Consider the following 14,295-nt stretch of genomic DNA (forward strand, 5'->3'; position numbering starts at 1 on the left):
ATATAAAACATTAAACATTCAAGAGATTAAGTACCAACTGAAAACGAAGGGTCCTTGGGGCTCTCCGCCTTGTCTTCTTGCAGACGTCCCGTTACCCAACTAGGGAACATCATCAGCGCTAGAAAGGAAGGGGATTTGCATCTCCTAGCACTGATGATATTCCCTAGTCTGGGCAAGGAAACGTCTGCGAGGAAACCACCCAGCTCAGAGAGCGCCAAGGACGCCTTCTTCCACCCTGAGCTACAAAGATCCTCCTGTTTGGGCTTAGTGCGAGGCCCAAAATATTCGTAGCTCAGGGCTGAGCCGTCCTTGGTTCTCTCTGAGATACAGGCAGCCCTTAACTTACATCTTGTGTCGTTTACTCGCACCGATAACAATTTGTCACACAACTGCTGCAGCATCCCCGGGGTCACTAGCTCGTATTTACGACCGTCGCAATGACCTAGGGTCCTTTTGTGACCTCACAAGCAATGGGGATGCCAGATTCACTTAACAGCCGTACAGCTGAGACAATAACTGCAGTGATTCACTTAACAACTGTGGCAAAAAAAGATTGCAAAACTGAGCAAAACTCACTTAACAAATGTCTCGCTTAGCAACGTAAGTTTTGGGCTCAACTATGGTCATAAGTTGAGAACTATTGGGCGATAAGGGTAAACAGAATTTAAGGAGGACTGAACTTAGATCCCTCATGGGTGTGAAGGGCCTTGAGACCGATGGTGCCCTTGACCTGTCCTGGTTCCAACAGCTGAAACTCTTCAAAAGAACTTTGAGGCATCGTTTACCTTAAAGGATCTTTTATTCGGGTAGCAGAATATGGGCACCTATATAATCGAAGCCAAAAACTGAATTCCCCTCCCCTGGACACCTAGTATAAAAGCACAATTCCCTCCTCCAATTAACAGTCATAAATCACATTCCCCAATTAGCTTGAAGCACGGGCTTCCTCTCCAGCTCTCCAGCCTGCCAATTCTTTTATCAGCTCTGGGCTCAGTAACCTTGATTCTCAGGCTAGGTTTAGTGTTGTTATGTCTCGCTGGACTCTTGTTCACATCCCCGCTCCCAGCATCATCTAACTCTAAAAGCGAAAGGGGGGAAAATGGCTACAGTGCATTTGGGGTTCAGCCCAGTCATCCCCTACCCCGTTGGGGGATGAGTGGTGGGCCTCCTCTCTGTCCTGGCGCCTGACCTGGGAACAGCCCCCCTCCTGGAGATAAGGTGGCCCCAACTGCGCCCTAGCACTTCCCCCAGGCATGGGGGAGCAGCCTATTAACTCTTGACCATAGAGCAGGGGTCTGCAACCTTGACAAGGTTAAGACTTGTGGACTTCAGCTCCCAGAATTCCTCAGCCAGCTGGCTGAGGAATTCTGGGAGCTGAAGTCCACAAGTCTTAACCTTGTCAAGATTGCAGACCCCTGCCATGGAGCACAGGCATGCATGATGGGGGGAGGGAACTGAGATTTTATGGGGGCCTCGCTGGAATTTTGCTTTGTTTTTTTTAACAGATTGGGTGTGTTTTACGATGTTTGCTGCCCGAAGAATCAGAAGACAGATGGGCAGCTGTGACCATTGAGTTAATAAGCAAATTAATCAATAATCCATGGCGCCAAGGAGGCTGAGATCACACGACAGAAAAAGACAAGCTTGATGTAGATGAGATAAACCTCCTTCTGGCCTGCAAGAGGCCCCAGGTGCCAACTCCAGGTGAGTGAAGCCTGATCTTCTCCCAGCAGGCGAGGCCACCCAGGGACCCCCAAAGCAGTGGGAGACCTGCGGGGAATCGCAGGGCTGTTGGCTGCACTGGGCAGCTAGGAAAAAGGAGGCCACCCTGAGACTCCTGCCCCATCGGGGTTGCTGCCCCACAGATCGCAGGGAGGGGCCCCTGAAGTGCCGACACGCCAAACCCCCTGGGGTGTTTCTTAATCTGACTGACCACAGTGATTCCCCATCATCCAGCTCACGGTTGTCCCAAAGGTGCTTTTTCCAAAAGGCAACTGGATTTTCTGGTTTATTTTTTTCCCTTGAAAATGTTTCACTTCTCACCCAAGAAGCTTCTTTAGTTCTTCGTAAGCATCTTAGAATCTTACCTTCTTCAGTTCTTTGTAATCTGGGGAATTCTGGGAGTTGAAGTCCACAGGTTCTAAAGTTGCTATGATTAAGATGCCTGGCCTTTGGGTGTAACTGAAGTGCAAATTCCCTCCCAAATGCCTTTGGAAGGCCCCTCTGCGGACCCTCCCAGGCGATGGCTCTACCTGTGCGCAAGTGGAATGGTCTCCTGCTTGGGTGGGGGGTTGGACTAGATGACCTTCCAGGGTCCCTTCCAGCTCCATTATTCTGTATCCTGTGACAATTACCGTAGGTGAACACAGGAGCCCTTTTCAGGCCAGAAAGAGGCTGTGGCTTCCGGCACGCCACATTGGGATGGAGCCATCTTTTTTAATCAGAGTTCTTCCAAATGTCTATTAACAGGATAACAACGTTGGAAGGGACCTTGGAGGTCTTCTAGTCCAACCCCCTGCTCAGCAGAAAACCCTATACCATTTCGGACAAATGGCTGGTCCAATTACTCCCAGCTCTAACTAGGTAGGAATATTATTTGTTGACCCAGATTTCTCTCCTGCTCCAAATTCCCCTCTTTGCCCCCCCCTTCCCGGTTATATATTAAACTGATTCAAAGAAGATCTCCCCCCCCCCCGCCCCCAGGCCATGAAAGGGCCCAACTGTCTGGATGCAAACTGAGAGGGAATGAAAACAAACACAGAGAGACGTGAGCTTAATAACAAGAAGGCGGCTACTGCTGGGAACCCACAGCCAAGCCGGACACGGTGCCAAAATATCCTCTAGCGCAGGATGAGCAACGATGGCGACTTCACAACCGATGGATTTCGACTCCCAGAATTCCTGAGCCAGCCATGGGAGTTGACGTCCACAGAGTCTGACCCGAATGGAGGGAAGCCAGAATTGCAATACACGCAGTCCTCTGCTTACGACTGAGCCCAAAATTGCTAAGTGGGACAATTGTAAAGTGAATTTTGCCCAATTGCCATAGCTGTTAAGTGAAACACTGCAGTTGTTGAGTTAGTAACACGGTTGTTAAGTGAATCCGACTTCCCCATTGACTTTGCTTGTCAGAAGGTCACAAAAGGGGATCACGTGATTTTCCCCCCCCCCGGGACTCTGTGGCTATCATGACTGTGAGTCAGTGGCCAAGCATCTGAATTTTGATCATGTGACCACGGGGATGCTGCAGCGGTTGTAAGTGTGGAAAGCAGTCATAAGTCACTTTTCCGGTGCCGTTGCAACTTTAAACAGTCACTAAATGAACTGCTGTAAACTGAGGACTTACCCGTATATTGAGCTGATGGGAAACCTGTTACATAAAAGGCAGATTTCAAAGGGAGAAATTTTCAGGGACCAACACTGGAGGACCTCCCAATTTCCCTTCTCTTTAAAGTCAGCGCAAAGACTTTTCTGATCCCGACTCTGATGCTGCTCTAAAATTGTGCTTTTGAGATTACAATGCAATCCTGAATCTAAGAAAATATAGGCTAGAAAATGAAGGCATAAAAATGAACATATGAATTAGCCCTCTCCACTAGTTTCAAACATGTGGGCAGGACAAGAAGCAACGGATGGAAACTCATCAAGGAGAGAAGCAACCTGGAACTAAGGAGAAGATTCCTATCCATTAACCAGTGGAACAGTTTGCCACCAGAAGTTGCGGGCGCTCCATCCCTGGAGGCTTTTAAGAAGAGACTGGACAGCTACCTGTCTGACATGGTATAAGGTCTCCTGCTTCAGCAGGGGGCTGGACTAGAAGACCTCTAAGGTCCCTTCCGGCTGTATTCTTATTCTGAACTTATGCAGACAATAAAAACCCCACCTTATTGCCTACAATCAGCCTTGGTGAGTTAATGTTGTTTTAAATGATTTGCAGGGGGGACTTCAGAGAACTAAACACCCTCTTTATTTCTTTATTTATGAAAGTTATTTACAGCTCATCTCATATCCAACGTCCTCTTTAAGAGAAAATTCTCTGGAGCAGGTTTTGGAAACTTCCTGACAGTTAAAACAATTAACCAGTGGAACCACCTGCCTCCAGAGGCGGTGAATGCTCCAACACTGGAGGTTTTTAAGAAGAGACTGGACAGCCATTTGTCTGAAATGGTGTAGGGCACGGGTCGGCAACCCGCGGCTCCGGAGCCGCATGCGGCTCTTTGAGCTGTCTCCTGCGGCTCCCAGCCGCCCGGTGCGCGCGCACCTCTTCGAACGGGCAGTGGTGTGCGCGCACCTCTCCAAATGGAGAGTGGCACCGCCCGTTTGGAGAGGTGCGCGCGCACCTCCCCAAATGGGCGGAGGTGCGCGCGCACCTCCCCAAACCTTTGGAGAGGTGCGCGCGTACCTCTGCGCGAACGGGCCGCGGCGTCGTTCTTTGATGAAGCTGCCGCGGCCCGTCTGCAAAGCTGCCGAAAACGTTTTTTGCGCGTGCGCGTGCATGGACACACGCACGTGGCTCCCAGTTTTTTTAATTTGTGATGGAACCGGTTCCCGGTGGCTCTTTTACTTTTTTAGGTTGCCGACCCCTGGTGTAGGGTTTCCTGCTTGATTAGGGGGTTGGACTAGATGACCTCCAAGGTCCCTTCCAACTTTATTATTATTATTATTATTATTATTATTATTATTATTATTATTATTATTATTATTATTATTATTATTATTATGAGACCTTGTTTAAAGTATGACCCGTTTAGGTCCATTTTCAAAACAGACCATGATGGCGACTCTGGCCTTCATTTTCCACAAGAGGCACCGGGCTGACTCACTCACCGTCCCCAGGGATGAGTAAGAGCCTGGGGGGAGGGGGGCTGGTGGGGAGGGGGGCACACCTTCAAAGCAGGAGCTGGACAGGACAGCCAGTTCCTATTAATGAATAACTGAGCTGGCCTGATCCAGGAGAGATCCAGGGAGCAAATTCCATGGGGCACTGTTTGCAGATGGAGGGGGGGGACAATTGGCATGGAAAGTGAACCATGCTGCACAGCCTTTCACTGCTACCACCAGGGAAGCCCCCCCCAACCCACCCGTGACCTTCTCTTTTGGGTGAGAGCTCCCCCTCCCCCCAGCCAGAGAGCAGCCAGCTTCCCTTTGTCTGTATGCCTCTTTTAAGGGGGGGTCCTTGATCTTCAGGGCAGCCCCGTTGTGCTTTTCACTCCCTTCTTAATATATACAGTGACATCATGAAAAATAAGAAGAGAACTGGATGGAGGCTAAGACACCTGAAGAACGGTTGCAGGTACATCTAGTTTAATGAAAAGAAGGACCAGGGGGGACAGGATAGCAGCCTTCCAATATCTGAGGGGCTGCCCCAGAGAAGAGGGAGGGCCAGGCTATTTCCCAAAGGCCCTGAAGGCAGGACAAGAAGCAACGGATGGAAACTAAACCAATGGAACAGCTTTGCCTTCAGACATTGTGGGTGCTTCATAGCATGTAAGCGATGCCCCCCAGGATTGCCTGGGATGCTACACACCCTCTTCACAACCTGGTTTCCTTGTTACCTTCTGGGGGGGGAGGTGGGGGGCTCCGTGGTATCCAAAATAGAACATCCAGATTCAGTCACAATTTTGTCCCATGCAGTATTAACCTTGTGAACTCTACAGCTTCCTCTTTTTGTTATGTATTCAAGATGGACAGTGATTAATATTTATATGTTACTCACTCCAGCAACGAGCTTAAAGTCCATCATTATAAGAGCCTTGGTGGAGCAGTGGGCTGATGCCTCCTTAAGTAACACCAGCTGCCTGCAATTAGTGCAGGTTCGCATCCCACCAGGCTCAAGGTTGACTCAGCCTTCCATCCTTCCGAGGTAGGTAAAATGAGGACCCAGATTGTTGGGGGCAATTAAGCTGACTTTGTAATAATGCCGCTTGGGGAGTGTATGAAAGCCCTAATAAGCAGGCATATACATAGAATGAAGGCTACTGCTAAGCTTGTAAGCCGCCCTGAGTCTTCGGAGAAGGGTGGGATATAAATGGAATTAAAATAAAATAAATAAATAAATAAATATGTAAGAGGGACGCGGTGGCTCAGTGGGTTAGGACGCTGAGCTTGTCGATCAGAAGGTCGGCAGTTTGGCGGGTCGAATCCCGAGTGCCGCGTAACAGAGTGAGCGCCTGTTACTTGTCCCAGCTTCTCCCAACCTAGCAGTTCGAAAGCACGTAAAAATGCAAGTAGAAAAATAGGGACCACTCCGGTGGGAAGGGAACAGCGCTCTGTGCGCCTTTGGCGTCTAGTCATGCCGGCCACATGACCACGGAGACGTCCTCGGACAAGCGCTGGCTCTTCGGCTTTGAAACGGAGATGAGCACCAGCCCCTAGACCAGCATGCATGTGCGGGGGAACCTTTACCTTTACCTATGTAAGGGTGTAGGTCTATACATGTGTCGTATATAGTACGTTTAAATGTGTGTTATGTATGTGTACACTTTGAGAGCAAGCCACTCAATTTCACTTTTAATGTGTGCTGTTGTGTCCACAGTAAAAAATGAGAATAAAGGTTCTCTCTCTCTCTGTCAAGGTTTTTAAGAAGAGACTGGACAGCTATTTGTCTGAAATGAGATAGGATCTCCTGTTTGGGCAGGGGGCTAGACTGGAAGACCTCTAAGGTCCCTCCCAGGCCACCCTGTTCCTTGCCTTGTGCTCCCTGTGCTGCCATTGGGCAGGCCGAGCTCTCCTCCCCCACATCCTTGAGACAAAAGCGGGGGATGGATGCGCTGGGACGCTTTCTGCCAGGCGTGATGCCCAGTGATGCCAGGCGTGATGCCCAGTGATGCCGCCTGCAGGCTCTCCGTGCCAAGAACAGAGGGCCCCCTCCCGTTTCCCAGGCCTAGGGGGAGGGAAGGGTGCCATGGCGGACCACACTCTCTTCCCCTAAGTTCTGATGCCTGCAGAAGACTGGGACTGCAGCCCCCCCCCATTCCTGGCCGGCTCAGGATCCTTTCAAAGCCTTCAAAGGGAGGGCAGAGATGCCAGGAGGAGGGGGGGGCAGCGAGGCAAAGCCCCTCTCCTAATGACCTCACCGACTGTGTTTGCTCCCTCCAAAAGAGGAGGGGCCGAGCTGAGCAAACAAGGCTTTAGTGGGGGGAGGCTGGGCGGCCCAGCCAGAAGCCCAGTGCCCGGCGACTGGACACCATGGAGCTCCTGGGTCTGGCGCTGCTGCTGCTGGGCTGTCTCTGCGGGTCATTTGCAGCTGAAGGTGAGTTCTGGGACGCCCCCTTCTCCGTCCACCCCTGCCCCATCTGCCCCCTGAGACTCTCTGTGGAATTCAGGAGGAGAAGGAGAAGAAGCCCCTTATGTGTGCGACCCAGCTGGGGAAGAAAAACTGCCCCACGTTTTGAATCATAGAACCAGAGAGTGGGAAGGGACCTTAGAGGCCTTCTAGTCCAACCCCCTGCCTGTGACAGGAGATCCCATACCATTCCAGACTGTCTTTGGGCTTGACAGGATGGATACATGTCGGAAGGGACCTTGGAGGTCTTCTAGTCCAACCCCCTGCTTGAGCAGAAGATCCTATAGCAGGGGTGTCCAACCTTGGAACTTTAGGACTTGTGGGCTAGCATGGCTGGTTGGGGAATTCTGGGAGTTGAAGTCAGTGCTTTTTTTGTAAAAGAAAAAGGTGCCGGAACTCACACATGTCATACAACCCGCCTTGCCTACCCTACAAGGTTCCATCCAAAAAAGGTGCCGGAACTCCGTTCTGAGCGTTCTATGAGAAAAAAAGCCCTGGTTGAAGTCCACAACTTTTAAAGTCCCCTAGGCTGGACACCTTTACTTTACACCATTCCAGGCAAATGGCTGTCCAGTCTCTTCTTGAAAGCCTCCAACGTTGGAGCACCCACAAATTCTGGAGGCAAGCAGTTCCACTGGTTGATTGTTCTGTCAGGAAATTTTAAGGACCTGATGAATCCTGGTGGACATCATCGGCCCCACAGTGACCAAACAGCATTCCGTGTTTAGAGACAGCCTCACTGGACCCCAGGGATCACGGTCAGGGAGGGGGGAGCATGCCGTCCCATCAGGCTGGTGATGTCCCTGTCAAGGAGGGACCCCTCCCACTGCAGCTGGATCAGAACATATGCAGGGTCCTGCTGAGATAGACCGCTGCCTCTTCTTGTCTAGCGGGCTGCTCCTGTTCTGAACCAGCCCTCTTCTCGCAACCCCTAATTAAAAGAAGAGTCTGGAAAGCGTCCAAGGCTAAAAGGCTTCTGCCAAGATTTAATTACGCAGTTAACAAAAACACAAGAGCTTGTCTTCTCAAGCGGAAAAGTTGCTTTCAGCAACCAGCCCCTCCCCAAACACTTCTTTTATAGAGAGCTCAGGGCGTGGTCTCCCTGTGCCTCCTCCCGAGGAGTCCCATAGTCTTTCTTTGTTTGTCCCTGCTCGTCTGCCTCCTGCGTCGGGCGTCCTTGAACAGGGCCAGCTGTGGGTCATCATCCTCCGCACTCTCGGGCTCACACAGCTGAGAAGAGGTCCCCGGCTGAGGACTCTGCAAAGCCTCTAAATCATCATCAGCCGGTTCGTTTCCCTCCTCCCCCACATCTGAGTCCTCCGATACATCGGACCCGGCTGTCGGACCCACAGGCTGGCCCTGAGTCACAACAGCTCCCTCGGTGGCCCACCAGCTCCCAACTGGAGGTCTCCCAGCCCAGGGCCCTCAGGGGCAGCCCCACTGCCAGAACGGCTAAGAGCCCGGTGTCACCAGGTTAGCAACAAGGGAGCGTCAGTGGAAGGCCAACATTCTGCCAAGCTGGCGGCTTTCTGGCAGATGTGTCCATCCCCAAAAGACAGGAGGCAGGCTCAGGGGGCTTCCATGATTTGAAGACCCTTCCCACAAAAAGGGGCTGGTGCGGTGGCTCAGCAGATAAGACACTGGGATTGTTGGATGAAAAGGTTTGAGACCTGAGCACCACGCAACGGGCGAGCTCCCGACCTCGCCTCGGCTCCTGCCTCCCTAGCAGTTTGAAAGCATGCAGATGTGAGTAGATGAACAGGTACCACTTCGGTGGGAAGGTAAGAGCGCTCCATGACATCGTGCTGGTCACATGACCACAGACGTTTCTCCAGACAGCGCTGGTGCGACGGCCTCGAAGCGGAGATGAGCACCGCCCCTGGAGTCGGCAAGGACGAGCGGAGTAAAGTCTGCAGAGACTCCTTTCCCTTCCCCTTTCCCCACAAAAGACCCAGGCTTTCCAAAGGCCCAACTGACCAGCTCCCCGGCTGCCTGTCCCCTTTAACCTCCAGAGTCCTGTGAGGGCCGCTGTGACAAGGGCTTTGACCGCCAGAGAAAGTGCCAGTGTGATGACCTGTGTGTGTACTACCAGAGCTGCTGCAGCGACTATGCCAAGACCTGCAAAACCAAAGGTAGGAGGGGCAGAGGCATGCCATGCCAGCCGGGGTTGGCAGATGGAAGTGGGGCAGAGTTGGAATCCACACTGGGCGGCTGGGAGTGGCTCTTCCAGGCTCTTTCCTTGGGGGCCAACCGAGCAGGGCCCGGGCTCCTTCCTTCTCTTCGTCCTGGCTTATGCAACCGGCCCGGTTTTTCCCCCAAATGAGGCCCTTTCCATGCTGGACAGCTCGGCCAGTTCCAGGAGGGAGCAAAATGCAGTTGGTGTGGAGCGGGGGAGGGGAGGTGCCAGTTTCTTGGCTACCATCTGGGCACGGCCCCAGCTCTGCCATGCTGCGTGCAGCACTCGGCCTTTCCATTTGGACCCCCGTTAGCTCACCCCACTCCTTCATCCTAGGCCAGGAGAGTCCACCCTGGCAACTTTAACTTCAGCTTGGAGTCCGTAGGTTGGGCACCCCTGCCCTGGATGGATTTGGAGGGGAGCAATGTGATGCCCCTCCTCGCTTTCCCAACAACAGAGCGTTCTGTTGAACAGAACAGTGGTCTTCTGTCCCAGCATATCATGCCCAGGTTAACCCTGAGCATGTGAGGAGGAGGAGGAGGAGGCAGTGTCCGACTGCCAGGGACCCCAACCTGTGGGCTGGGGCCATTACCAGGCTGTGCCACGGGACAGGCTGGCCAGTGCATGCATGTGTGTGCATGCACTCACCCCCACTTGCGCTAGCGCTGTAGCTGTGGTGAAAACGGCGCCACACAGCAAAAACGGGGCAGGGCTAGTGAGTGTCACGTGGCCACTAGTGCTGCCCTGTTTGCGTTGCATGCATGCTTGCAGTCCCGTTTGGGTAAAATGCTCCTCCTTCCCTTTCCCTCCGTTCTGCCAACTGAGAAAAGTTGGGGACCTCTGGTCGAAGGGGCTCAAGAGAGACCCCTGGCAAAATGGAAAGCCAGCAGACAGTGGGCAGCAGCCAAATGAAAACGAAATGAATTAAACTAACATTAACCGCCGATTACTGGCAGTGTTTGGTTGCTGTTGGGTTCCTGGTGGGTCTTCGAGCATGAGAATGATACCCAGCTGTGCCCGGCCTCAGGACCACACAGCTTCCAAGGGGCCTGGGGAGCCGGTCCTGGCGGTAGAAACGGTGCTGAGACAACCAGCAATTCTGCAGCTGCCAGAATCATAGAATCCTAGGGTGGAAGGGACCTTGGAGGTCTTCTAGTCTAACCCCCTGCCTAAGATCATAGAATCTTAGGGTGGAAGGGACCTTGGAGGTCTTTTAGTCCAAGCCCCTGCCCATGGCAGGAAACCCTATACCCATTCCAGACAAATGGTTGTCCAATCTCTTCTTAAAAACCTCCAGTGGTGGAGCACCCAGAACTTCTGGAGGCAAGGAGTTCCACCGGTTAATTGTTCTCACTGTCGGGAGGTTTCTCCATGTTTTTCTAGGCTGGATCTCTCTTTCACGATCTTCTACCTGTTATTTCTCTGGTGCCCTAGAGAATAAGTCAACCCCTCTTCTTTGGGGCAGCCCCCCAAGTGCCGGAGGACTGCTGTCATGCTCTCCCCCCTCTAATCCCTGCTTCTGGCATCCCCCCTTACAGTGACCCGTGGGGACGTCTTTCTCCAGCCAGAGGACGACTACCAGGAGTACTATGACTTTACCAATGCCACGGCCTGGGTGCCCACCCTCTCCACCCCGGAGACCACCGTGAGCCCTGTCCAAGAGCAGGCCTCAACAGACCAGCATGCCTGGGCAGACGATTATGCCTGGACAGAGGAGGAGTGGTTCGTGGGGCCCACGGAGGGAACTCCCCGGGGCCCCACAGAGGGCCCCACCCTGCCAGGAGAGCGGGAGGAGGAGGAGGAGGAGGAGAGCCTGTGCAGCGGGAAGCCCTTCGACGCCTTCACCAGCCTGAAGAATGGCTCTATCTTCGCTTTCCGAGGTAGCCCAGCTGGGGGAGCCACACCACAGCTCCCCTCCCCTGGGGCTGGCTCCCCCTGCCCGGCCTTTGCTCTTCCCACCCCCTGGAGAACCTGAGCTTCTTGGAAGGGAGTGGGGGCCCCTGGGGGGGAGAAACACTCTGCATTGTTGCCCCTCCCGCCGCCTGCTGGAAGGAGAGGGGTTGCCAAAGCCATTAGGTCCTGTCCTCATGGCAAAGGGGGGAGGGAACCCCCCCTTAAGACTTGTCCTTCACTGCTCCCCACTCAGCTCCAGCGGGGGCCGCTTCTGCGCAGTCTGGAGATGCACGGAGGGCTCTGGCATCCCTCCCGGGTGGGGCCGTCACCCCGCGGAGGAGCCGGAGGAGCCGGCTGGCCGGGGAAGGGTCAGGGTGGTCAGTGTCAGCCCTACTTGGTCTGAAAGGCCCCTCCTGCCACTGGTCAGGCCTCCCGGGCTGGGGGGGTCCCAAACGCCACCGCCTCACCCGCGGCCCATCTGGCGCAGGCCAGTACCTGTACGAGCTAGACGAGAAGAGCGCCCGGCCGGGCTACCCGAAGCTGATCCGGGATGTGTGGGGCATCGACGGCCCCATCGACGCCGCCTTCACGCGTGTCAACTGCCAGGGCAAGACCTACCTCTTCCAGGTAGGCAGGGAGGGAGGGGCCAGCCCGAAGGGTCCCCGTCGGGCCGAGGGGGCTGTGGGTGCCTGGCCCCACCCGGCCGGCCTCTCCGTCCCCTGGGGCCCCACTCGCTCACCCCGCCCCGCCGCCCTCCATCCCCCTCGCAGGGCAGCCGCTACTGGCGCTTCCACGACGGCCGGCTGGAGCCTGACTTCCCCCGCAACATCTCCGAGGGCTTCGCCGGCGTGCCTGACCACCTGGACGCCGCCCTTGCCCTGCCCGCCCAGAACTTCTTGGCCGGCGAGCGTGTCTACTTCTTCAAAGGTGCCCGGGGGGGTGCGGGGGGGTGTCCCTGGCCGAGCGAAGGGCCGGGCCTGGGGAGGGGGAGCCGGCCTTTGGCGCCCGCTGCCCCCAAGCCTGACCGCGGAGGGCCGCTGTGTGCCCGGCAGGGAGCCGCTACTGGTCCTACACATTCGCCCAGCAGCCGAGCCGCGCCGAGTGTGAGGAGACGGCGCCCTCGCTGGTCTTCGGCCACTACGCGGGGCTGCAGCACGACAGCTGGGAGGAGGCCTTCCGCCTGCTCTTCGGGGCGGCCGGCACAGGTGAGCGGCTGGGGAAGGGGAGGGGGGCTCCTGGTGCTCCCCCCCTCCAGCGGTGCCACTCACCGAACCTCCCTCCCCTCCCGCAGGTGAGGCCGGCCGGCCGCGCTTGACCAGCCGCGACTGGCGCGGGCTGCCCTCCCGGCTGAACGCGGCCATGCTGGGCCGGCTCTACGTGGCCCGGAGCCCCGCCGGGACGGGCGCCGGCCACAGCAGGGCCTCCCGCCGCCGTCACCGCAAGAAGTACCCGCAGCGGCAGCAGCGCTGGGGCCGCTGGGACTTGTCGCCCTTGTGGCAGTCTCCGGGCGGGCTCAGCTCGGAGTCGTCGGACCGGGACTGGCTGGTCTACCCCTGCCAGCCCTTCCAGAGCGCCTACTTCTTTGTGGACGGTGAGTCTGGGCTCGCTCGCGGAACTCACGGCCACAAGAGGCTGGGGGTGGGGAACGGCAGTTGTCCCGAAGCTGCTACATGGCAGAGGCTAGTGGACTACAAGTCCCATTACTCTCACCTGCATTGCAACAGATGTGCTGGCGGGACTGGGGTGGGCGTCTATGCGGCCGTCCCCCCCATCCTTCTATTGGCTCCCGTAAGTTCTGCCTCGCAGGGCTGGGCAACTATGGCCACTTCACCACCTGTGGACTTCAGCTCCCAGAATTCCCAAGCCACGTGGCAGCCTGGGAAGCTGGCTCAGGAATGCTGGGAGCCGAAGTCCACAGGTCATAAATAATAATACATAATAATAAACCTTTATTGTCAAAGTACAACATGTGTACATTGAGATTAGCTGAGCCTCCCCCCGTGCTCTCTCCCCCCAACACACAGTGACAACAAACCCTCCATCCTACCACACCATGTGAACCAGCTACACCACACACCGGCCTCCCAAGTCAATTCTGCATAAGTTTACAGAGATTATGTCCCATTCAAAAGCCTAACAGCCCACGGATAAAAGCTATTTTTCAGCCTGTTGGTACGGCTGGCTATGTTCCTATATCTCCTACCGGAGAATAAAGAGATACCGTCCAGGGTGTGAGTCGCCCCTGAGGATTTTCCTCACTCTTCCAAGGCAGCGGGCCCTGGCGAGGTCATCCAGTGGTGTCAAGGAACAGCCCACAATGTCTTGTGCTGTGCTCACTACCCTCAGTAATACTTTCCTATCCGTGGCTGTCAGGCCAGCATACCAAACCACAATACCATACGAGAGGACGCTCTCTATAGTAGACCGGTAAAAGAGGGTCATTAGCCGTTGTTCTACCTTGTTCTTCCGCAAGACCCTGAGAAAGTGAAGCCTCTGTTGGGCCTTTCTAGCCACCTGGGTTGTGTTAACTTTCCAGGTCAGATCTTCACAGAGGTAGACTCCCAGAAATTTAAAGGAGGAAACTCCTTTAAAGTGGCCATAATCCCCTTCCCACAATTTAAACTAAGGGGTGGGGGGAGAGGGGTGCTGGGGAAGGGCTGGGGCTCTTGAGGCTGACCTCCGACGACCTTTCTCTTCCAGACAAGTACTACCGGGTCAACCTGCACAAGCGGAGGGTGGACTGGGTTTATCCCCGGTACCCTCGCCCCATCGCCAAATACTGGCTGGGCTGCCCCCCCTCGGGGGACCTGCTCTGAGCTCGGCCACGGAGCCTCTGGACCTGCTGACCGGCCAAATAAAGACTCCCACCCAACCAGCCTGTCCGCCTCGGTCTTCTTGGGTGGGGGGGGCTCAGGAATGGGCAGGAGGGGGCTTTGGGCTA

At 55.0% G+C, this 14,295-nt stretch overlaps 1 protein-coding gene across 1 annotated transcript; it reads left to right on the forward strand.

Annotated features, from left to right (window-relative positions):
* Positions 1–7,081: 7,081 nt before the first annotated feature.
* Positions 7,082–14,170, forward strand: VTN (vitronectin; the record flags this gene model as incomplete). Its single annotated transcript, XM_081320680.1, has 8 exons — positions 7,082–7,252; positions 9,298–9,417; positions 11,000–11,341; positions 11,842–11,981; positions 12,125–12,281; positions 12,407–12,559; positions 12,646–12,945; positions 14,055–14,170. Exons 1-8 carry the CDS (start codon positions 7,189–7,191, stop codon positions 14,168–14,170), a joined length of 1,392 nt encoding a protein of 463 aa, XP_081176806.1. The 5' UTR covers positions 7,082–7,188.
* Between the last annotated feature and the right edge of the window lie 125 nt (positions 14,171–14,295).

Source organism: Vipera berus (genome assembly GCF_964194415.1).
Source record: "Vipera berus genome assembly, chromosome: 1".
In the NCBI taxonomy this organism is placed as follows: Eukaryota; Metazoa; Chordata; class Lepidosauria; order Squamata; family Viperidae; genus Vipera; species Vipera berus.